The sequence below is a fragment of the Phoca vitulina genome, unplaced genomic scaffold (assembly GCF_004348235.1).
Source record: "Phoca vitulina isolate PV1807 unplaced genomic scaffold, GSC_HSeal_1.0 scaffold10, whole genome shotgun sequence".
Lineage (NCBI taxonomy): Eukaryota > Metazoa > Chordata > Mammalia > Carnivora > Phocidae > Phoca > Phoca vitulina.
In genome coordinates, this window is record NW_022589713.1 from 14,301,364 (window position 1) to 14,327,010 (window position 25,647).

The 25,647-nt window shown below is 37.5% G+C and overlaps 1 protein-coding gene across 5 annotated transcripts in view; it reads left to right on the top strand.

Annotated features, from left to right (window-relative positions):
- The window catches only part of SLC9A9 (solute carrier family 9 member A9), a 678,420-nt gene that overhangs the window by 476,397 nt on the left and 176,376 nt on the right, over positions 1 to 25,647 (top strand). For all 5 annotated transcript variants that reach the window (XM_032408521.1, XM_032408519.1, XM_032408520.1 and 2 more), the window contains one exon: positions 1,782 to 1,935. In XM_032408521.1, the coding sequence (XP_032264412.1) occupies positions 1,782 to 1,935 (154 nt within the window). The remainder of the gene's footprint in view (positions 1 to 1,781; positions 1,936 to 25,647) is intronic.

Sequence of the window (25,647 nt, forward strand, 5' to 3'; positions counted from 1 at the left end):
GGCTAAAATTAACAACTCAGGAAACGACAGATGTTGGCGAGGATGTGGAGAAAGAGGAACCCTCCTACACTGTTGGTGGGAATGCAAGCTGGTGCAGTCACTCTGGAAAACAGTATGGAGGTTCCTCAAAAAGTTGAAAATAGAGCTACCCTATGACCCAGCAATTGCACTACTGGGTATTTACCCCAAAGATACAAATGTAGTGATCCGAAGGGGCACATGCACCCCAATGTTTATAGCAGTAATGTCCACAATAGCCAAATTATGGAAAGAGCTTAGATGTCCATCAACAGATGAATGGATAAAGAAGATGTGGTGTATATATATATATATATATATATACAAAGGATATTATGCAGCCATCAAAAAAATGAAATCTTGCCATCTGCAATGACATGGATGGAACTAGAAGATATTATGCTAAGCAAAATAAGTCAATCAGAGAAAGACAAGTATCATATGATCTCAGTGATATGAGGAATTTGAGAAACAAGACAGAGGATCATAGGGGAAGGGAGGGGAAAATGAAACAAGATGAAACCAGAGAGGGAGACAAACCATAAGAGACTCAATCTCAGAAAACAAACTGAGGGTTGCTGGAGTGGAGGGGTGTGGGAGTGATGCCGTGGTTGAGTGATGGACAATGGGGAGGGTATGTACTATGGCGAGTGCTGTGAATTGTGTGAGATTGATGAATCACAGACCTGTACCCCTGAAACAAATACATTATATGTTAATAAAAAAATTTTTAAAAATAATAAAAACTGTAACAAAATTTTAAAAAAGATAACAAATAAGCCCATTAAAAAATGTTCAACATCATTAGTTATTAGAAAAATGCAAATTAAGGGCTCCACACTGGTCGTGGAGCCTACTTGAAAAATAAGTAAATAAAAGAAAAGAAAGAAACATGCAAATTAAAACCGCAATAAGCTATTACCACACACCTATCAGAATGGTGAAAATAAAAATAGTGACATTAAATGCTGGTAAGGATGCAGAGAAAATGAATGACTTCTATATTTCTGGTGGGAATATAAATGGTGTCTAGCCACTCTGGCAAACAGTTTGGTAATTTCTCTTAAAAATATGCAATCAGTGATTACACTCCTGGGCATCTACCACAAAGAAATGAAAACTTATGTTTACATACATACACAGCAGCCTTTTTTGTAATAGCCATAAAACTGGAAATCCAGATGTCACTTCAACAGATAGATGGTTAAACAAACTGTGGAACATATAGTGGATTACTACTCAGCAATAAAAAGGGATAAACTGTTGATACATTCAGCAACCTGCATGAATATCCAGGGAATTATTCTGAGTGAAAAAGGCCAATTCCAAAAAACTACATACTGCATGATTCCATTTGATTCTTGAACTGGCAGTTATAGAAATGGTGAATTGATTACTGGTTGCCAGAAATTAAGGAGGGAGTGTGTGGGAAGGAAGTATATGTGGTCATAAAAGGGCAACATGAGGGACGTTGGTGGTGATGGGAATGTACTCTATCTTGACTGCAGCAATATCAAAATCCTGGCTGTGATATTATACTGGTTTTGCAAGATGTTATCACTGGGGGGAAAGTAGGGAAGGGCAAACAAGAAGTATGTTATTTCTCACAACAGCATGTGAATCTACAGTTATCTCAAAAAGTTTAATTTTAAAAAGTAATTGTGTTTTTTGTAAATTGTAAAGATGAATACAGACAGGAAAATGAGAATGAGATTCATGCAGATGTTCATTTTCTCTTATTCTCTCTTGGTTTTTCCTGTAAGGTTTACGAGGAGCAATAGCATTTGCCCTGGCTATTCGGGACACAGAATCTCAGCCCAAACAAATGATGTTTACCACCACACTGCTCCTTGTGTTCTTCACAGTCTGGGTGTTTGGAGGAGGAACAACTCCCATGCTGACTTGGCTTCAGATCAGGTGAGTGGCATGTTTAACAAAGGATATCATTAAAAGGCATGGCTGCACTATTTCATTTCTGGTGTTGCTGATTTGGTCCAGAGTACAATGGCAGGTCTATAACATTAACTTTCCCTGGGGTGAAGTTGACCTTCATTCACAAGGTAAAACATTCTGTCGACTCTTAGACCTATCACCAACTGAACTGACTTTTCCAAGAGTCCTAGAAATCTCAGGCTGATGTCTGTTTATAGTCTGTCTCTAGAAATGAATTTATTTATCTATGAATTCTTCCATTCAACAGTATTTATTGAATACAATGTAATATGTTCTGGAGTATACAAAAATGAGAAGCATATAGGTCTTGTCCTCAAGATATTCACAATTCAACAGGATTTATACAAAAAATCTGTAATAGCAAGGAGAAAGTAAATTTGTTTTGTTTTTAATTCCTTATAGCACTTAGGATAGAATTAGGGACACAGAAAGTACTTAAATATATTTGATTAGTGAACCATATATTTAGCCAGAGGGCTCCTATAGACACAGTTTAGACAATTTCTCAAAGGAAAAGGCAATGAAGCTTCAGTCAGGGGAACCTCCAAGAAGTACCTGGAAGAGGATCACTATAAACCTAAAGTATATAGATAGTGGATAGTGGCATCCATTGATTTTAAATAGATGTCATAGCTTATGCAGTCTCTTGATATCCAGAATAACAGGGAGAGCGGAGTATAATAATGGGGCTTTAGGCAGGTTAGAATGATTATCTAGGTTATACAGCAGGGCCCAATAAGGAAGGATAGTGATGTCAACCATAGCATCCACAGGTGAAGGGTCTGGAGGTCCAACATTATTATGGCCTTGTCAGGTCATGGAGATGCCCCAGCGGGAATTAGCTCCAAATGGCCCAATTGATTCAAGGCCAGACTTGGCGACCAGCCAGGAGGGGAGAGCATTAAAGGCAAATCTATTTTAAAATGTTGTTGTCTTTATTGAAGTATATCTTTGACCTGGGTTCTCATTTTCATATCCCCGAATGTAACAGTACTTTAGGTAAATCACATTTTATTTCTCAGTGCCACACATCTTAATGATCTTGCAATCCTTCCCTGGTCTCCACTCAGTCTCTGTAAGGCAATTCCATACCCATCACATCTAACAAGAAAAGATCCATCTGACCGGAAAATGACTTCCAAGGAGATTCAGACAAGGATTCTTATGGCAGTACCAACACAGTGCCTAGGACACAGTAGGAGTCAATAAATAATTGCTACATGAAAGATTAAATGAATATAACCACAATGTAAAGTGCTTTTTGTTAAGCACTTACTGATAATTTTCTATCTATTTGACAAAGAGGAAATAGAAACAGGACTCAAAGCTTTAATAAAAGAGAGCTTATGCTTAAACTGGGCCAAGTAACCATGCATTAAACCAAATTCAAGGAAATAAAGAACTTCTTGAAGTACTGTGACTATTGATAAACACATTAAAGGGCTTTGACCAAAGGTGAATGGAGAGTGTTTTGAAATGCTTGTTGAATTATTTTCTAGGCATATAAATGTGACCTGCAATTTCCTTCACAGTAGTAACTACCTGTAGGTTCCTGTGGATGAGCATACATACTGCATTAAACTCTACAGCACTGGGTCCCCTGTGAACTGTTAGCAAGATAGTGGTGTGTTCAGGTTTCTGGAAAATAAATTTCAGTAGGTGGATCCATGCATGGAAATATTAGGGCTTAGAAAACAAAAGTTAGAGGATACTAATCCGTACAAGATAAAAGTATTAACTACCCCATCAGGTAAATTAGAATATTCAGAACATGAAGTACTGATATCAGCATTTTCCTAGAGTAATTAAAATGTAACTTATTTTCTACTGTTGTCTTTCTTTACCCTGAAGAGGTCGCCCCCCAAATCAATAATGTGTTTTACCCTAAAGTGTTTACCTAATTCTCCTATAGTGTTTTCCAGAGGTATCCATTGATTTCAAATAGATGTCATAGCTTATGCAGTCTCTTGATATCCAGAACCGTATAATAATCCAGGGAGTATAATAATGGGACTTTAGGCAGGTTAGAATGATTATCTAGGTTATACAACAGGGCCCAATAAGGAAGGATAGTGATGTCAACTATAGCATCCACAGGTAAAGGGTCTGGAGGTCAGTTTAGGCCAGCATTATTATGGCCTACTGGGGGTTATCAGGTCATGGAGATGCCCCAATGAAAATTAGCTCCAAATGGCCCGACTGATTCAAGGCCAGACTTCGTGGCCAGCCAGGAGGGGAAAGCATTAAAAGCAGGGCTGTGATATATTTAGGGAAAGGGGCTGACGGGGCTCCAGTATAATAGGCAAGGTGGAAATCTCAGCTGGGAACTAGAGTGTTAAATCTGGAATTGGTAGAAATCCAGTCAGAGAGATCACAGACCCAGTCATGAGAAAATCAGAGAAGGAAAACTGAAATTCATAGATATGTAAGTACCCAGGAGGTCAACTCAGGCAGACAGGAAAGACCAAGGTGAGACCAGTGGTTCTCAAACTTGAGTGAGCATCGGAATTGCCTGGAGGGCTCATTAACCCCCAGAGTGCTGGGCTCCTGCCCCAGTGTTTCTGATCTAATAGATCTGGGTCAGGGCCTAAGAATTTGCATTTCTACCACATTCCAGGCAATGGTAATGCTTCTGGTTCCAAGGCCACATCTTGATAACCACTGGGTGAGACTTCCTAACCCCAGGTGAAGATGGGGCTAATAATAAATACTGCCAGATTTGATGGGAGTTGCCCAGGTCCAGGCACATCTAAGCCCTCAATTTAAACTCTTTACACCTATACTGGAAGGAGGCAGGGGCTAACTTGAGACGGAAGAGTCACAATGCATTGATTAATGGGAGGGAAATAGAACATAATAGAATAAACATAAAAGAATAGGAACAGGGGCCCCTGGGTGGCTCAGTTGGTTAGGTGTCCAGCTCTTGATTTTGGCTCAGGTCATGATCTCAGGGTTGTGAGATCGAGCCCCTCATTAGTCTCCACTTTGGGCGTGGAGCCTGCTTGGGATTCTCTCTCTTCTTCTCCCTCTGCCCCTCCCCCACAACAAAAAAGAAAAAAATTTTATTTTTTATTTTTATTTTTTTTAAGATTTTATTTATTTATTTGATAGAGAGGGAGAGACAACGAGAGAGGGAACACAAGCAGGGGGAGTGAGAGGGAGAAGCAGGCTTCCCGCGGAGCAGGGAGCCCGATGCGGGGCTCGATCCCAGGACCCTGGGATCACGACCTGAGCCGAAGGCAGATGCTTAACAACTGAGCCACCCAGGAACCCCAAGAAAAAGAAATTTTAAAAAAAGAATAGGAACATAAGTTAATGTGTGTACAAATGCACACACAAACATGACATAAATTTAGTTCAACCATGTATTAGTGATATCATCATCATATGCTCTACTTCCCTATCATGGTTTATAGTGTTGTCAAAGAAATCTTCAGTTCCATCATAGCTTTTTAATGATAGTTGTCCTTTATTTAGACTGTATTTATCAAGGCTTTGCTTGTTTACAGAGCAACGCCTCGTTAACCAACTTTCATGTCAGACTCTTTCTATAAAATACCAGAATATAAGTTAATTGGAGCTTTAATAAAATGACATGAATGGAGGAGCCCAAGAAGCAGGAATGAAAATGTGATAATGAATAAATACAAACATCCTCACTTGGTATATAATTTATTTATACACTTTACATTGCCTTCCTTTCTTGATTTCTTTTAATTTTACATCTTTTGTTTTAAATTATTAGTATGTACTTGAGTTAGTTTTTACCCCAATAAAATGTGCCATTTAGCCTCAAACTACCATAGTAGGATGCAGATAAAATGTTTTAGATGAGGTAACAATTGATAGTATTAATATGAATTGCACTTTGATGGAAATGACTTTAAAACAGCAATGATCCTGTGCTTAGGGAAATTCAGAATGATCTTTACATAATCCAAAGCAATCTAAACATTTAATGCAATCCCTATCAAAAATACCACCAGCATTTTTCACAGAGCTGAAACAAACAATTCTAAAATTTGTATGGAACCAGAAAAGATCCCAAATAGCCAAATTAATCATGAAAAAGAAAAGCAAAGCTGGAGGCATCACAATTCTGCACTGCAAGCTATATTATAAAGCTGTAGTCATTAAGACAGCATGGTACTGGCACAAAAACAGACACATAGATCAATGGAACAGAATAAAAACCCCAGAAATGGATGCACAACTATATGGTCAACTAATCTTTGACAAAGCAGGAAAGAATATCTAACGGAAAAAGTCTGTTCAATAAATGGTTTTGGGAAAACTGGACAGCAACATGCAAAGGAATGAAACTGGACCACTTTCTGACAACATACCCAAAAATAAACTCAAAATTGATGAAAGACCTAAATGTAAGAGAGGACACCATCAAAATCCTAGAGGAGAACACAGGCAGCAACCTCTTTGACATCAGCTATAGCAACTTTTTACTAGACATGTGTCCAGAGGCAAGGGAAACAAAAGCAAAAATGAACTATTGGGACTTTATCAAGATAAAAAGCTTCTGCACAGCAAAGGAAACAGTCAACAAAACTAAAAGGTAACCTACAGAATGGGAGAAGATATTCACAAATGACATATCAGATAAAGAGCCAGTATCCAAAATCTATAAAGAACTTACCAAACTCCACACCCAAAAAACAAATAATCCAGTTAAAAAATGGGCAGAAGACAATAAACAGACATTTCTCCAAAGAAGACATGCAAATGGCTAAAAGACATGCGAAAAAATGCTCAACATCACTCATCATCAGGGAAATGTAAATCAAAACTATGCTGAGATATCACCTCACACCAGTCAGAATAGCTAAAATTAAGAACATAGGAAACAACAGATGTTGGCAAGGATGCGGAGAAAGGGGAACCCTCTTATCACTGTTGGTGGGAATGCAAACTGGTGCAGCCACTCTGGAAAACAGTACGGAAGTTCCTCAAAAAGTTAAAAATAGAACTACCCTATGCCCTAGCAATTACACTACTAGGTATTTACCCGAAGGATACAAAAATACTGATTCAAAGACAGATGCATCCCGGGCGCCTGGGTGGCTCAGTTGGTTAAGCAACTGCCTTCGGCTCAGGTCATGATCCTGGAGTCCTGGGATCGAGTCCCGCATCGGGCTCCCTGCTCAGCAGGGAGTCTGCTTCTCCCTCTCCCGCTCCCCCCCTCTTGTGCTCTCTCTCTCTTTCACTCTCTCTCTCAAATAAATAAATAAAATCTTAAAAAAAAAAAAAGACAGATGCATCCCAATGTTTATAGCAGCACTATATAGCCAAATTATGGAAAGAGCCCAGATGCCCATCTACTGATATATATATCATATATCTGTAATGGCATATTACCCAGCCATCAAAAAGAATGAAATCTTCCCATTTGCAATGACATGGATGAGCTCAAGTGTATTATGCTAAGCAAAACAAATGAGTCAGAGAAAGACAAATACCAGATGATTTCACTTATATGTGAAATTTAAGAAACACAACAGATGAACATAGGGGAAGGGGGAAAAAAAGAGAGGGAGGCAAACCATAAGAGACTCTTAACTATAGAAAACAAATGAGTGTTGTTGGAGGGGAGGTAGGCAGGGAAAGGGCTAAATGGGTGATAGGTATTAAGGAGGACACTTGTGATGAGCACTGGGTATTCTATATAAGTGATGAAACACTAAATTCTACTCCTGAAACCAATATTACACTATATGTTAACTAATTAGAATTTAAATAAAAACTTGAGGGCGCCTCTGTGGCTCAGTGAGTTAAGCATCCGACTCTTGATTTTGGCTCAGGCCATGATCTCAGGGTCAGGGGATTGAGCCCTGCATCGGGCTCCATGCTGGGTATGGAGCCTGCTTAGGATTCTTTCTCTCCCTCTCCCTCTGCGCCCCCCCCCCCGCTCTCTATATAAATACATACATACATACATACTGAAACAAAAATAAATAAATAAACAAACAAATAAATAAATAAAACAAATTCTCCATTAAGTCTTGTCTTAAGCACATTCAAATTTCTTGTCCTAAAGCCATTTTGTTTTAAAAAATAATAAAATATTCTTAATCCAGCATTTCAAATAAATCACAGAACTTTGTTTCTCAAAATTCTAGAGAAAAAGAAAAGACTCCTGCAGTATTATTTGGGAGGTTTTCATGTAAAAGAAAGAATGGTTTCTTGATTAGAATCCAGATCTCCTCCCTTCTGTGGAATACATTAATACTGGTGGTGAGGAAAACCCAACCCTCAGTCTCCAAGGATTAGCTTTGCTGTTAGCCAGGAAACAAGAGATCAAGGGTGTCAGTCTTTTCCCCTACAGAAGCCAGTAAACAGGATTATCCACCAAATGATCACACAAATAAACCTCAAAGACCAACAGGGCAGAACTCTCTGGCAGTGGTAACTCATTTGGGTTGGTAGCCCCAACCTTGGTTTAGGATAGGGCACCACATGGAGCTAAGCAAGCACATGAGAATGGAGCCTATACCATAGTGCAAACCTTTCCTGGGCTCTCCCACATAGGAATGCTGGACCTATCTCTTCAAAATATCTCAATCACCGTACAGAAAGCCTTACATACCAGAGCAATACAGAACTTATATTCCAGACAGCATTAGAAAGTGCCCTTAGGGGGCACCTGGGTGGCTCAGTCGTTAAGCGTCTGCCTTCGGCTCGGGTCATGATCCCAGGGTCCTGGGATCGAGCCCCGCATCGGGCTCCCCGCTCCGCAGGAAGCCTGCTTCTCCCTCTCCCACTCCCCCTGCTTGTGTTCCCTATCTCGCTGTGTCTCTCTCAAATAAATAAATAAAATCTTTAAAAAAAAAAAAAAGAAAGTGCCCTCAGCCAGATTTCTATAGCTTCCAGATTTTGGCTTCTAACATCTCAAACAGTAATGGTCATTATGAAGTACTTAATCTGTGCCAGATTCTAGATAACAAAGTACAAGGCACACAACCTCCCTGTGACTCAGTGTCTAATCTATAAAATGGGATAATAATAACTACCTTCTAGGGTGGGCAAGGCCTGGCAAACTGGCCCAGGGTTGGGCTGTTGAGCTGCAGAGCCAGACCCCAGCCCAGACAGCCTGAGCCCATGACCTGTATGCCCAACTAGTTTATTCTTCTGTGGCCCTAAATAAATGAGCTTATTCCTGATGCCTGCAATCTACTTTGATTAACAAATCCTCTAGGGAAAAAGAGATGTGCTTTTATAACCAAGACAGGCCTGTTAAAAACAAACACAGGAAATCTTCATCCATCATGAGTGATTGGGTTGACTTGCTTATACAGCACAGAAATGTTTTGGTGCAGATTTTCTCTTTGACCTAGAACAGTTAAAGGTAAACGAGGCTAACCCTGGTCCAAAGTAGCCAAGTGAGGAAGCTTGTCTTCCTCAGTTACAGGAATTTGGAATTGTAGGAATTTGTCACCTGTACACCTATCTCCCAATCCCATTCAGGATCCCAACCAAGTCAGCCTTTTGTCAGCCTCTTCCACATATCACACAAAAAATTAATACACTGACCTGTGTCCTTTGCAGAGTGAATGACCTAGATAGCACAGTGTCTCCACCACTATCATTATTTTAGTTAAAAATTTTATGCCATGCAAGAATGCTTTCTTTATCATTTATACATACTGACTACAAAGTTTTTAATAACAGCCATCATAGGAATACACATAGATGTAATGGGAGAACTGTCCTTTGTAGTATTTTTTAATTTTAAACAATACCAGAGTTAAATACACCTGCTTACAGACATTATTACTGAGGTGAGGAAATGTCAATTTAATATAATGGAGGAATTCAGATAATTAAGTTCCCTCAATATCTAGTTGTGCTCCGTTGGGTTTCTTTTCTAGTAACCAAAGTCTCATGCATGCTTCATAATTTGCTTCATTGGTATATTAATATAGTAAATCAGCACATATAATCTGGAGCTGGACGGTGTGGGTATCAACCTTGCCTCATTCCCTTATGAGCTGTGGGATCTTGAGCAATAAATTCAGCCTCTCTATCCCTCAATTTTCTTATCTGTAAAAGTGGAATAATAATACCTACCTCTTTGGATTGTTATAAGGATTGAATGTTGCATGTATGAAGAATTTAGGGCACGCTTACTGCTGTGCTCAACAAATGTTTCTGTAACAATACCCAAATGACCAACTATGAGCCTTTTCTTATCCAGACACTTTTTTTACTGCTTGTGGCATATGTATACACACACATACATACATATAAATATTATTAATTGTATTTATGAAAGCATGGTTTACATGGGAAGCAGGAAAAAAATAGTCCCTGGAGACCTTAGTTCATTTTAACTAGTAACTAGATTATCAATTTTACAGACAGCTCCTATTTCTGCATTCAAAATGATAAACCTGTTAAAGAAAAATACTCACAAAAAGCATTACCATTATCTAACAGCTCAGGAAGATTCTAGAGCATGCTTCTATTTTCTTCTTTACATAAGCTTTGCTTAGAATCTTATCTGATACTTAATTTGTACTGTTTCATCAATTTGTATAAATTTTATTATTTTACATTGATTTTGTACCAATTTGAATATTTTGTATTAATTTGTATCAATACACAGACCTCAGAAATACCTCCTGTCATGAAACACAGAAAACCAATTTACTCATCTGAATGTAGACTTCATATTCCTTTATATTCCTTACCCTTAACCCCCATGTAAAACTATGTTCTAGTTTCTGTAGTTTCTTCTAAAAAATGTTTCACAACTCCAGATATTTATTGCTCAAATCAATCTAGTTTGACATAGTCTATTAAAGATATTGGATAATAGTCATAACTTATTGTTGATCTAAAAATAGCCTAGGTTTATACCAAGTATATGAGCTAGAACCTCCTAAATTTGCTTCCAATGCCATCTGGCTTCTTTAATATGCTTTCTTTCTGTGTACAGAATCTTCCTACCTCCAGAGATAACAGCCTTTATCTTCACACTGCCAGCTACCCTCCACTAGGCACGTCCTTATTTATCTTCCCCAACATGCTCTTGATAACATCGATATCAATAAGCTTCACACATTTATTAAGTTTACCAAACAATGAACATTCTGCTCTATTGAAGAGAATTTATTAGCCTGTTATCATAAAGTATTATCCAATATAGGTGCCTTACTTTAAGTAATAGGTGTATCTTTACTTTAGATAATAAATGAAGTCTGAAAAAAAAAGTGATTTTAAATTCAATAGATAAAACTTATTATTCAAAAGTCTGTGGAGGGGGTTCCAGTTCTGGTCAAGACTGAGTAATAGTATCTACTCCCCCAGGTCTCTTTCACTAAATGTAACTAGAAGCCCTGAACAGAATACATGTAGCAGCTATCTAAGGGCTCTTAAAAGTAAATAGTAGCAGACAGATTGGGGAAGGAAACCAAAATTCAGAGTATGTACTATCAAACCAGCAGTGAATTTCCTATTTTTTTCCTCTCTGGAATCTCTTGACTCTGACTCAGAAGGAGTTCAAAGACCAGAATTATGCAACAAGGAAGACAGAACTGCAAGAGAAATTCTCTGTTTGGGGCACAAGGAACAGGAAAGGAGCCCCCTGTGGGTCAGAAGAATGGGGGAAATCCCTTGGGTACATTTTTGTTGTTTATTTCATTCTGTCTCATCCCAGTGCCAGGCAATCCTGATGCAGCAGCAGTGGTCATGGCAGCAACAGTTGGGCAGACCCCTAAAATCCAACCAGGGGAACTCAGGTCCTAAGACATTGGGAAGAATTCCCATTGAATTTTTTTTTTCTCTCTCTTAATCCTCCCACTGCTTGAGCTCTGATGCAGGCGTAATATTATGGAAAAATTATGGGAAACATGTAACAGTGTAGGGAAATGAAAGCCCTGTGGAGGAGATTATAGAGTGGAGAGAGAACAAGAAAGTGATCCAATAAAGTTGTGTATAAATTTTGGAGCTCACCTCCAAGTTGTGTATGCATGTATCTGACCCTAAACAGCACACCAAAGGCTTTGAGAAATGAGCAACAAGGTAGAGACTCACTCAAATTCCAGACAGGACACTGGATGGCACACATTCAGGACAGATCTGAACACACTGCAAAGACTTTGAAACACCTGACATTGAAACCACAGGCAACAGAAGATTAGTAAGACTTGTGTCTTAGACCTAATGTGATTGATTGCCTGGTAAAAGACAGTATCAACATTCACCGTAGGATAATCCTATGTCACTTAACATATCTAGATCCAGAGTCACTTAACATAATATTTAAAATTTCCAGGATAAATCCAAAATTAGTCATCATTTGAAAAACAGAAAAATCTTAATATCTCACAAGGGAAAAGACAATCAACAGATACTAACCCCAAGATGACACAGATTTTGGAATGAGCAGATCAAGACTTTAAAGCAGCTATTATAACCATGCTCCAGGAAGAGCAAACACAATGGAAACAAATGGAAAAATGGGGAAAAGTCAGCTGAGAAATAGAAGCTACCAGAAAGAAAGAAATGGAAATTTTAGAACTGAAAATGAAATAACAAAATGAAACGTTCACTGGATTGGATTAACAGCAAAATAAAGGATGACAGATGAGTCAGTGAACTTAAAGACAGATTATTAGGAATTATCCAACTTGTACAAAAGTAAGAATACAGTTTAAAAAAAAAAAGCCAAAGAAATTTCTTCGGGTGGAAGGGAAATGATATTAGAGGGCAACTTTGAACAACAGAAATGAAGGAAGAGCAACAAAAATGGTAAATATCTGTTTAATAGAATAGGCTATATTTTTCCTCTTAATATCTTTCAAATATATATGATTGTTGTAAGAAAAATTTTAACATTGTCTTATGGCGTTTTCAAAAGGGGAGTGGTTAAAGGGACCTGTAAGGTGGTAAGTTTTCTACATTCCACCTCAAGTAATAAAATATTAGTTCAAAGGAGACTGTGAAAGTTAAGTATTTATATTATAATTTCTAGATCAACCACTAAAAATGTCTAAACAAAAAGATATAGTAAAAAATCCAGTGGCTGATATGGAGTACACAACAAATTCAGATAACGCCAAAGAGGGCAGGAGAAGAGGAAGAAAAAAAAGCAACAAACAGAAAACAAGTAATAAGATAGTAATTCTAAATCTTAACACATCAATAATTATATTCAATTTAAGTTGTATAAAGATATAAATTTTTAAAAAAGAGCATCAAAGTGGATAAAAATAAGACTCAACTATATGCTGACATGCTGTCTATAAGAAATACACTTTAAGTATAAAAATATAAGTAGGTTAAATACGAAAAAATGGAAAAGATGTAAAATATATGTACCATGCAAACACCAAAATAAAGCTGGAGTGGTCGTATTAATAGAAAACAAAGTTGTCTTCAGAACAAGAAAATTTCTGAAGGACAAAGAGGACATTACATAATGATAGTAAAAGGGTCAACTTCCCAAGAAAGATATGACTATAAAAATGTGTATGCACTTAATAACATAACCTTAAAATACATGAAGCACACATGTAAATACATAACACAGGTACATCTGAAAGGAAAAATAGACAAATTCAGACTTGGTTGGAAACTGCAATACTCCTCCCTAAGTAATTGTTGTAACAAGTAGACAGAGTATCAGCAAGAGAATAGAAGAACTGAACAATACCATTAACCACTAGATTTAATTGACATTTATAGAACACTCCACCCAAGAGCAGCACAATACATATTCTTTTCAAGCACACACAGACACAGCAAAATAAACGATATCTATTAGAAATTTGAAAATATCTTGAAGTAAAGGAACATGAAAATACAGCATATCAAAACATGTGGGATGCAGCTAAAGCACTGTTCAAAAATAAATTTGTAGCTCTTCTAAATGCTTATATTAGAAGACAAGGAAATTCTCAAATCAGAAATCTAATCATTCAGAATTGGAAGATGAAGAGAACAAACTAAACCCAAAGCAAGCAAAAGGAAGGATACTAAAAGATTTGTGCAGAAACCAATGAAATTGATAATAGAAGAACAATAGAGAAAAATCAATAACCAAAATCTGGTTCTTTGAAAAGATAAATAACATTGATAAATTTCTAGCCAGACTAACAAAAAGAAAAAAAAAAGATGTAAATCACTAATATCAAAAATGAAAGGGGAATATCATGACAGACCTTCAAGACATGAAAGGGATAATTAGAGAATACTGTGAACAACTCTATGGACATAAATTCAACAAAATGATGAAATGTACAATCCTTGACAACCTGCCAAAAACCATTCAGGAAGAAATAAACTGAACTATCCTATATTCATTAAAGAAATAGAATTATAGTTTAAAACCTTCCAAAAAGAAAACTCCAGGCCCAGATGGTTTCACTGGCAAAATCTTCTTTGGAAGAGGATATAACACCAATTCTAAATAATCTCTTCCAAGATAGAAGAGGAAGAAATTTTTTCCAATTTATTTTAAGAGGCCAGGATTACTCAAATATCAAAGCCAGACAATAACATCACAAGAAAGTAAAATTATAGACAAAATCTTTCATGACCATAGATGCAAAATAAAATATTAGCAAATCAAATCCAGCAATACATAAAAAGACTAAACACAACTATATGAGATTGATCCTAGGAATGCATGACTGGTCCAATACTCAAATATCAATCAATGAAACCTATCATATTAATAGTTAAAAGATCATATCAATTGATGCAAGCAAAGCATTTAGCAAAAAACAGTTTTCATTCATGTTAAAAAAGAAAACTCCTAGCAAACTAGGAATAGAAGGAAACATCCTTAAACCGATAAAGCACACCTACAAAAACCCATAGCTAACATTATATTTAATAGTGAAAGACTGAATACTTTCTTCCTGATATGAGGAATGAGTCAAGAATATCCAACTCATCACTTCTATTCAAACATTGTACTGGTAATCCTAGTCAGTGCCATAAGGCAAGAAAAATCAGTAAGATTCATAAAGATTGGAAAGGAAGAAATATAACTGTCTAGTTTGCAGACAATATAATTGTCTATATAGAAACAAAGAATTTGGAAAAAAGAAAAAAACCTCTAGAAATAATAACTCAGTGTAACTAGGTTCTAGGATACAAGGTCGATATTCAAAAATCCTATATCTATATATGTATGTATATACATATATATCTTAGAAATGTGCAATTGGAAACAGAAATTAATTTTTTAAAATACTAACAATAGCTCTAAAAATTTTAAGTATTTAGGAAAATAACTTAATAAGCCACATGCAAGATCTGTATACTAAAAACTACAAAATGCCAGTGAAAGAAATCAAGAAAGACCTAAATAAATGGAGGGTCATACTATGTTCACGGATTAAAGACTCAACATCGTTATCAATTCCCCATAAATTGGTCCATAAATTTAATGCAAATCTAATCAAAATTCCAGCTGAATATTTTGTAGATGCAGATAAATTAATTTTTGAGTTTAGAAAGAAAAGCAAAGATACTAGAATTAACTAACCAAATTTGAAAAAGAAAAATTAAGATGTAAACTTCCATTGCTTGATTTTAAGACTTACCATAAAGCTGCTGTAACCAAGAAATGTGGTATTGATGAAAGGGACAAGCAAGTGAACTGAACAAAAAAGAGTCCAAAAATAGACCCACACAAATATGGCTCATTGATTTAACAAAGGTACAAAGGCAATTCAAAGAAATAGGGATAGTATTTTCCACACATGGCATTGGAATAATTGGGTATTTGTGGTAGGTAGAATTCTAAAATGCCTCCCAACATTTCCTGTCCCTGCTCAATCTGTTGTGCATGCCTTGCATAATCCTTGGAACTGCAAATATGATGTATTTTACTCCCAGGCTTAGGTTACATTGTATGGCACAGTTGACTTTAAAATAGGGATATTATCTGGGGGAGTGTTTACATGAGCCTTTCTACAAGTAGAGAGTTTTCTCTGGCTGGTCATAGAAGAGGAATTCAGAGATTCAGAACACAAGAAGGATTTGATACACTATTGCTGCTTGAAGATGGAAGAAAGGAATGCAAGGAATGTGGACAAACTCTAGTTCCTAAGAGCATCCCTGACATAAAAAAGGGGGTCTTAGGCATACAACTACAAGGAACTGAATTCCACCAACAGCAAGAATGAACTTGGAAGCAGATTTTCCCCTACAGCCTCCAGACAAGAACTCAGACCAGGTCATACCTTGACTTTAGCCTTATGATACCCTAAGCAAAAGATCCAGTCACACTGCCAGACATCTGATCTACAAAACTGTGAATTAATACGTAGGTGTTATTTTAAGCCTCTAAGGTTGTGGCAATTTGTTGCACAGCAATATAAACTTAATATAATATCCAAAGACCAAAAAAAAGAATCTTGACTTAAACCTCAGACTTTCTACAAAAATTAATTCAAAATGGACCACAGATCTAAATGTAAAATATAAAATGTCTAGAAGAAAGTATAATAGAAAATCTTCATGACCTTGATTTAGGCAAAGGATTCTTAGATATAATACTAGCACCATCCCTAAAAGAAAAAAAGATAAATTAGACTTCATTGAAATGAAGTATATTTTGCTTTGCAAAAGACACTGTTAAGAGAAAGAAAACATAAGTTAACAGACTTGAAAAGAGTTGCTAGTGGGACATTGCTGGAACATTACTTGGAACGTTGCTGGTGGGAATGCAAAATGGTATGGCCACTCTGTAAATCATTTTAGCAGATTCTTATAAAGTTAAATATACAATTACTGTATGACTCAGGATCCCCCTCCTAGACATTTGCCCTAGACAATAAAATGGGGATAATAGCATATATCTCCAAAGATTAAATATGTGAAGTTTAAATGACAAAATACATGTTAAAGTCCTTTGAGCAGTCCCTAGCACTCATTAAATAACCCTGCTTTACCCACAGCTTTTATTAAAAATGTCAGATGAATTTTAATAGCATTTTTAGCATATGTTGGGATAATCACATAGTTTTTTCTTCTACATTATTGATGTGATGAAACATATTGATGGATGTTCTGATAATGAATTATCCTTATAGTCTCAGAATAGTATTTTTTGTACAGTTTTGTATCTATAATTACAGAAATTAGTCTATAGTTTTCTTTTTCTCTCTTGGGGAGCAGAAGCTGTCTTTATTGGGTTTAGATATTATTAAGGCTGTGCTATATTTATAACATGAACTAAAGACGTTTCTACTTTTTTGTGGTCTGAAATAGCACAGAAATGATCAAGTCTTTAAAGGCTAGTTAGAAGTCAGCTGGAAAAACCATCTGGTTCCTGGAGTCATTTTAATGGTAGGTCTTCAACCACCTTTCCAGGGTCTCCTATGGTAATTGGTGTATTCTAATGTAAAATTGTCATTTTGTACCTCAAAAATGGTCAAGTAATGGCAATTTCATATGGTTCAACCAATTAGTGAAATAAATATCCATATACCCTTCACCTCGTTTTATCCATTGTTAATAATTTTTCCATTTTGCTTTTTTACCCTTCTCTGCATATACATATATATCACAGATATTAAATATATAAGTGCTTTTTATTTTTTCTTTTTTTTTAGATTTTATTTACTTGAGACAGAGTGAGAGAGAGCATGAGCAGGGGGAGGGGCAGAGGGAGAAGCAGTCTCCCCGTTGAGCAAGGAGCCTGATATGGGACTCGATCCCAGGACCCCAGGATCATGACCTGAGCCAAAGGCAGACGCTCAACTGACTGAGTCACCCAGGCGTCACTTTATTTATTCTTTTATTTTTCACTGAATCATTTGAATGTAAGGACAGATATCATACACTTCTTATATAAATGCTGAAGCATACATCTTTGAAAAATAAGGACATTCTCTTACATAACCAAAATACCATTATTATGCTTAAAAATACTTAAAAAAAAACCTGAATAGTTTTTATCATATCAGTACCTATTCAGATTTCCCCAGTTATTGAAAAAAATATATATCTTGTATAGATTTTTTTAAGGTTTGTTTATTTATTTTAGAGAGAGTGCATGCACGGGTGGGGAGATGGGCAAAGGGAGAGGAGGAGAAAGAGAGAAGCAGACTCCCCGCTGAGCATGGAGCCTGATGCAATGAGGGGTGGGGCTCAATCTCAGGACCCTGAGATCATGACCTAAGTTGAAATCAAGAGTCGGACACTCAACCCACTGAGCCACTCAGGAGCCCCATACAGATGTTTTTATTTATTTATTTACTTATTTATTTATTTATTTATTTTTAAAGATTTTATTTATTTATTTGACAGAGAGAGACACAGCGAGAGGGAACACAAGCAGGGGGAGTGGGAGAGGGAAAAGTAGGCCTCCCGCGGAGCAGGGAGCCCGATGCGGGGCTCAATCCCAGGACCCTGGGATCATGACCTGAGCCAAAGGCAGACGCTTAACGACTGAGCCACCCAGGCACTCCTAGATGTTTTTTAAAATTCAGTATTCAATCAAGGTTATACACTGCATTTGGTAATTTTTTTTTTCAGTCTTCTGAAAAGAAGAAATCAGTTTCTTCTTTTTTTATGACATTGATTTTTAGAAGAAACCAGGTCACTTGTTTTGCACACTATTCCACATTCGGGACTTGTTTGTTTCCTCATAGCATCAATTAATGTATTTTTCTCTCTGCTACATTTCCTATAAACTGGAAATTAGGTCTAGGCCTGAAATTCAAGTTGAACATTTTTGGCAAGAATATTTATGGATGATGTTGTATGCTCAATAGTGTATATTTCGTGTCAGCAGGCATTTAAGGTCTATTGGTGACACTAAGTTTGTTCATATGGTTATAGTGGTAACCTCCATTGTAAAGGTACTGTTTTTCCTTTGTAATTAATTTTTAACCTATGGGGCAATACTTGATTACTGTGTGAAATCCTGTTTCCAACAATCTTTTACCTACTGTTTTTAGCATCCATTGATGATCCTTGCCTGATTCCATGAGTACATTTGAGATTATTCACTTTTTGTTTCTCTTTGAGAGAGAATTTTTTGAGAGTTTCTTAGTTTACCAAATGATTACAATTTTTGATAACCTGTTATTTATTTCTAATTTATCAAATTATGAGGATATAACCTATACTTCTTCTTTTAAAATATAAGATTTTCTTTGTGATCAAGTACATGACTGATTTGGGTGTATGTTCCATGGACCAAAAAAAAATGTATATTTACTACTTTTGAGGAAGAAAGTTCTGTATAGATACATTAAGTTGAGTTTCTTGATTATGTTACTCAAATTCTCTATATCCTTGTCTATATTTTTACTAGATGTCAGATTCCAAATAAGGTACATTAAATTTCCCACTGTAATTTTTTTTTGTAATCAAGGTCTTGCATTCTGATTTTATGCAGCCTTTTATATATATCCAATGTGTCGTGTGTGATATATCATTTTATGATAGTTAAAAAATCTTCAAATTGTCTTTCTCTTTCTCATCCCAGAAATAAAACTTAAAATGCTCATATCCCTCTTACATGTTCATGCTTCTTTTGTATCCTCTAGTCCTGGTAATGTGAAATCCTAAAATAAAGAGTGAAAGCAATCTAGAAAAGTCATTTTTATAAGCACTGAACAGTGGGACTTCCTCTCCTTCCCCCCATCTTATTTTGGTTATAAGTGAGCAGTGAGCTAGTGTTGCTTGAAATAGATTTCAGTGTTTTGATCAACATCATTTAATTCCCGAGGGTCCTTAACTTCTCTTCAGAAAATAAAGTCTTATTTTTTAATCTATTATAATCTTTTACCTGCTAGTATGCATTTTAAACCTTAATGAAATGGTTTAAGAAAAATTACTGTGTAAAATCCAAAGAGTTGCAATAAAACTCCAATTTTGCATCCACCCTAAAGATCAATTGCATAGCCAAAATATGGGATTTTAAGTGGAGTTTTTAAAAATAAGTGCTGGATTCTATCATACAGAGTCACTTTGAAGAAATTGCTGAAGACAGGGAATTGCCCATTAGAGGCAAAATATGCTTGAATGCAGGTTTCATTGTACTCAGTACAAGGAATGTTTGGAAGAACATTAGCTTTTTTTTTTTTTTTTTTTTTTTTTTTAATGGGAAGAGTGTTCCACCCATCTCGGTGCTAGATTTGTAAAGTAGGATATAATTGGTCTGTACTGAGGTAGCTCCCATATTTGGAGATGATGGTACAAAAGCATCTCAATAGTTGGCTTCTCAGCGGCACTGGCTGCTTTTTTCTTACTTTTTGCAAGCTTCAATTTGGACATTATGGGTCACCTGATGTCCCCTTGAGCCTTTTTGACTCTCTCCTCAGGCACAGCACCCACACATGAGTTCCCCCCCACCAGGCAAACTACTGCCTTCCAAAAACTCAAGCTGAGATGCTGGGAATGGATTTGTTCAGCCCATTCTGGGGCCACCACCACCTGGGTTTCTTCCCTGCCCCTCTGGTGTGCCCCCACGCCCCACCCCCAGGTTCTGTCACAGAGTAGTGCTGCCTACAGCCTTTGTCCACGTAGGTTGTAGTTTATTCTGGTCTAGTCATCAAAATAATCCCACCCTCTTCTTTCTGCAATATACTGTCGTCATAGATCTATTCATGTTTGTATAGCACTCTTGTCATTTCAGTGGGATTCTCAAAGAAAGGGGAGAAAATGTATGTGTTTGAAACAGTAATCTGTTACTGTTTCATTAGCCAGTACCAGGCATTTAAGCAGGTGTTTAATTTTTATGAGTATAAACTAGTATGTGCTTATTATATAAGATTAGAAAACTAAAAAATTATTTAAAAAGATAAATTCACCTGAGGTCTTTTTACACAGAGATAATTACTGTTAACATTTTACTACATTTTTCTATAAACTTTTTTTGGCAAACAATCTTTTTTACAAAATTCAAATCTGTTATTTTTTTTACTTAAAAATACAGCATGATAGGGGCGCCTGGGTGGCCCAGTCAGTTAAGCATCCAACTCTTGATTTCAGCTCAGGTCGTGATCTCAGGGTCATGGGATCAAGTCCTGCATTGGGCTCCGCGCTCAGCGGGGAGTCTGCTTGAGATTCTCCCTCTCCCTCAGACCTTCCCCCCACTCACACTCTCTCTCTAAGATGAATAAATAAATCTTAAAAAAAAAAACAGGATGATAACTTTCTAATTTTATTTTTAAGGACTGAATAACAAAATCATCTGAATATATCAGGATTATTTATTTAAATTGGTATTAGAATATATTAAACTAGAATTATCTTAAACTATCATAAATGATACTGTGATTTTTTTTTTAAAGATTTTTTTTTTAATGTTTTATTTATTTATTCATGAGAGTCAGAGAGAGAGAGAGAGAGAGGCAGAGGCAGAGGGAGAAGCAGGCTCCCCGCCTAGCAGGGAGCCCGATGCGGGACTCGATCCCAGGACTCCGGGATCATGACCTGAGCCGAAGGCAGACGCTTAACCATCTGAGCCACCCAGGCGCCCGATACTGTGATTTTTACATGCATACATACCTGTATAAAAATTTTTGTATTTCTGATTATTTTCTTAGAGTAGATCCTTAAACACCACATTAAGGAGTCAAGGGGTAGAGTATTTTTTAAAGTTCAAAATGCATTTTGCCAAATTACTTTCTAGTAAGGTTAAATTAAACACTAGCAATGTAATTTATTCTTTTCTTGGTGACTTTCCAACCTGTTTCTTATAGTCTAGAGTTATTGCATGTTTTTGAGGATGCTGAATAGTTTTCTAAAACTTTGCCATAATTCCAGAAGCTCATTTCTTCTAGGTCTTCAGGAAGATGTTTCTTTTTCTTTACTCTATAGAATATCTTGATAATCTCTATGCTACTTCTCTTGCCTTTGTTAGTATTTTAATATGGAGAAATTTCTCTAGACTTGGTATTTGCCAATAGACAGGTGTGTGGATTGCCCTTGGCTCCCCTCAGTGTCCATCTGGTTGTTCATCACATTCTTTTCTTGAAGCCATAGCTAGCAAGTCAATTTGCAACATTTATAACCCGGGCCTAGGATCAAGCAAATACTCATCTTTGAAGCTATGCTGTGTGTGTGTAGAATTTTCCGTTGTCCTCCCTATTAGTTTTCAGGCCCTTTGAGCCAATGTAGCATACTGTACTCCTGGCATCTCCTCACCTTCATCCTTGGCTACAATTCTACGTATGGGACATATACTCCACAGAATGCAAATGCCAACTTCAGTCCCCCATCTTTTCCTTCATTCATTCACGTTCATTCAACAAATATTTATTGAGCTTCTACTCTGCGCCAGAAACCAGTAAAGCATAGAAGAGACAAAAGTCTCTTTGTGTAGCTGACACTTCCACCACTGCCCTATGACTCTTTGCCATAGGTTTTTTTGGTTGGTACAAATTCCCTAAATTGGGGCAGATAGTGGGGCTAAGAACAGAGTGTGTTTCTGCAGTCTTACAGACAGGCCAGGATGTGATATCACATGAGGTAGGGATAGGCCCCTGGTTGCTTTTCTCAAAATAGCTCTATAAGCCTTATGATTATTGAAAACTCTTAGGAGATTCTAACACTCACTTGCCATTATTTTGGGTTTTCAATGTTATTGGAATTGCTTGCCTTTTCTGGGTGTTCAAAAGTGTTTGAGTAGGAATTTAGCAGGGGCACCATTAGGGACTACTAACTGAAAATCATTTTAAACAGAAGTCACACAGGGCATTTGTAAACTATGACTTTCACTGTTTCCTTTTTCAAGGTAAACTTTGAGGTGATAGTTTTTGGAGAATTTTTTTGTTGGCAACAAAAGAAGCACAAAGCTGTAGGAGTAAATGTATTGTGTAAAGCTATTGATGTATGTTGATAGTATAGTTTTGATTTTTTTGTTCTACTTAATATTTCTGCCTCCAGTCCTCAACATAAACATTTGGCTAGGATTTTTTTTTTTCAATCACTGAGCCAAATCCCTAGTTGTGTAACTCAATAGGACACCAAGGTGATGTGGAAATCTGGCCTGTATTTATATCTTACAATAACTTCTTACTAGGTTGTTCAGTGTCTCCTATAACTTATAATACATGCTACAAAAATAAATAACAACATTATCATTTTGGCTTCTTCCAAGTGTATTTGCAATAATAGGTGGGGCTTGGGGGGAGATACGGAGGCAGTTTCAAATACGTGACACACATCATATGGAAATAGGAAGGCAGAATGCTGTTGATCATGGCATTCAACACATGTAACTCTAGGAGTCACTTGGTCACACGTACATGCCTCCTCCAAACATGCATGTGTGTGAGTCCATACACATGCATGCATGTGCACATGCACACACACACACACACATACACATAGCTCAGCCATATTGAAATACTTCTATTTCCCCCAAACAGGCCACACTACCTCCTCAGTACAGGACTTCTCTCTCTACCAGAACAGCCTGCCCCTCTCATTACCTAAATGACTCCTATTTGTCCTTCATGCCTTGGATTAGGAGTCAGTCTCCTCCTCTGAGAACTTTTGTTTCTTTAGCAGCATCCTACCCCCCAGCTAGAATAGGTTCTTCCTTGCTTTGTGCTCCCACCACAGTCCCCATGCTTCCTTTCCTGATAGACCATATCTCACAGAAGTAATTCATGGCTCACTGATGAATCTAAATGACAGCTCTCTACCTTAGACTGTGAGACTCCTGAGGGCAAGGTCTGGATCTCTTCCCTTTGTCTCTCAGCTCTGAGCATAATGCTTGGCATACAGGAGGCTTTCAGGGACTTTGGTGGCTGCCCAGCAATTATCCTAAAGTTCCCTAGCCCATCAACATTCCAACTCTGCCAGACATTCATACCTTGTCTCCTCTCCACCACCCCCCTCAAGTCCCTGTTATCTCTTCCCCCGCTTTCTCTATCAGATGATGATCTCCCCCATTCGCTAAGAGAATAGAAGCAAAAGATAACGTCCACAAGTTCCCCCTATATCTACCTACGCCCCTGCATCAGTGTCCTTAAGTTCCACCTTCCATTTTCAAATGGACCTTGCTCTGATTAAGGCCCATCCTTCTATTCGTGTGTTAGTCACATCTTCCCTCACTTATTGGAAGACATCACTCCAATACTGTCTCTCTTCTCTCTCAAATCGTCATTTTGCCCTCTTCACTGAATAATTTAAAAGCCTAGTTTAATTACTTTCATCTTTAAAAAGTAAAAATAAGGCGCACCTGGGTGTCTCAGTCGTTAAGTGTCTGCCTTCAGCTCAAGTCATGATCCCAGGGTCCCGGGATCGAGCCCTGCATCGAGCTCCCTGCTCAATGGAAAGCCTGCTTCTCCCTCTCCCACTCCCCCTGCTTGTGTTGCCTCTCTCGTTGTCTCTCCCTCTCTATCAAATAAATAAATAAAATCTTAAAAATTAAAAAAAAAGTAAAAATAAAAAACCTTTCTTGCTCATTTATCCCCCTCCAGCCACAGCTTCATTCTTTGCTGCCTTTATCTCTCAAAAGAGTTTCAACGCACAGTGTCTACAAATGCTGTCCTTTCAATCTCTCTTGAACCTACTCTGAACACACTGTGGCCCCCATCATTCCACCAAAACTGGTCTTATTAGTCTTGATGCCCCCCTCCATGTTGCTAAATCCAATGTCAAGCCTCACTTTTCATTTTTATTGGACTTTCAACAACATTTAATTCAGTTGATCCTCCTTCTTACTTGAAACCTTGGTCTTCACTTAGACTCTAGGACACGCTCCCACTAATTTTCCTAATGCCTTCCTGGCCACTACTTGGCTAGTGCATATATCAGTTTTTGCTGCAGAAATAATAGCCCAAATATCTAAATGATTTGCAGTCACAAAGATATGTTTCTTTTTCAAATTATATAAAGGCTAGGGGTCAGCTCCAGGGCTGCTTGACTCTTCTGGGTTCTCATCTGTGGCTCAGCTTGGCTTGACTCTACGTGGCTGCAGGTTGGTGGGAGCTCTACCATCTGTTTTCTCATTCTAAGACCCAGACTAAGGAAGCAGCCCTATCTGGAACATGCTATTCTCTCGTGGCAAAGGAAAGAGCAAGGGACTGAAACTCCCAAAGTTTCTAAAAGCTTCTACTTGCTCATGATGTGTATCACATCTACTCACATGCCACTGGCCAAGGTAGATCTATGAGTCCCATCTCCCATGAGAAAGGAACAACACAGAGGTTTGCCCCTCATCTTAACCCCCATGAGATGGGATTCGGTGAGACCGTTGGCAAGCCTGATACATGTCCCCAGAAGACTGAGAGACCCAGTGGCAGACCTGCTGCTTGATTCATCTGAGAAATCTAAAGGGCCCGAAGCTGACTGAAGCAGCCTGGAACAGAGTGAGATCCACGGTTTGGAAAGTTGATACATTCCCACCAAGAACATTTCTAAGTGGTATGTTTCTTATCGACCGGTTGTGTGATGTAATAATGAAAGCCTGTATGGAGTTGTCTTAGACCCTGCCCTAGAATCTCAACTGGAGAGGTGAAGAGATCACAGCAGAAGAAAGCCAGGTCTACACAGTCAGATATTCAGGGCCAAGGGAGGAATGGTTGGAACACATGTCAGGAATCCACAGATTAGAGAGCCCAGCAGTGGATGGGCCTCTGAAGAGCCCTGATAAATGCCTGCACCAGTCAGCTTCCAATATCTGCCCTAGCCAAAGGGAAACAAGGCCATAGTCATGCCAGGCAGACATCATCTTTC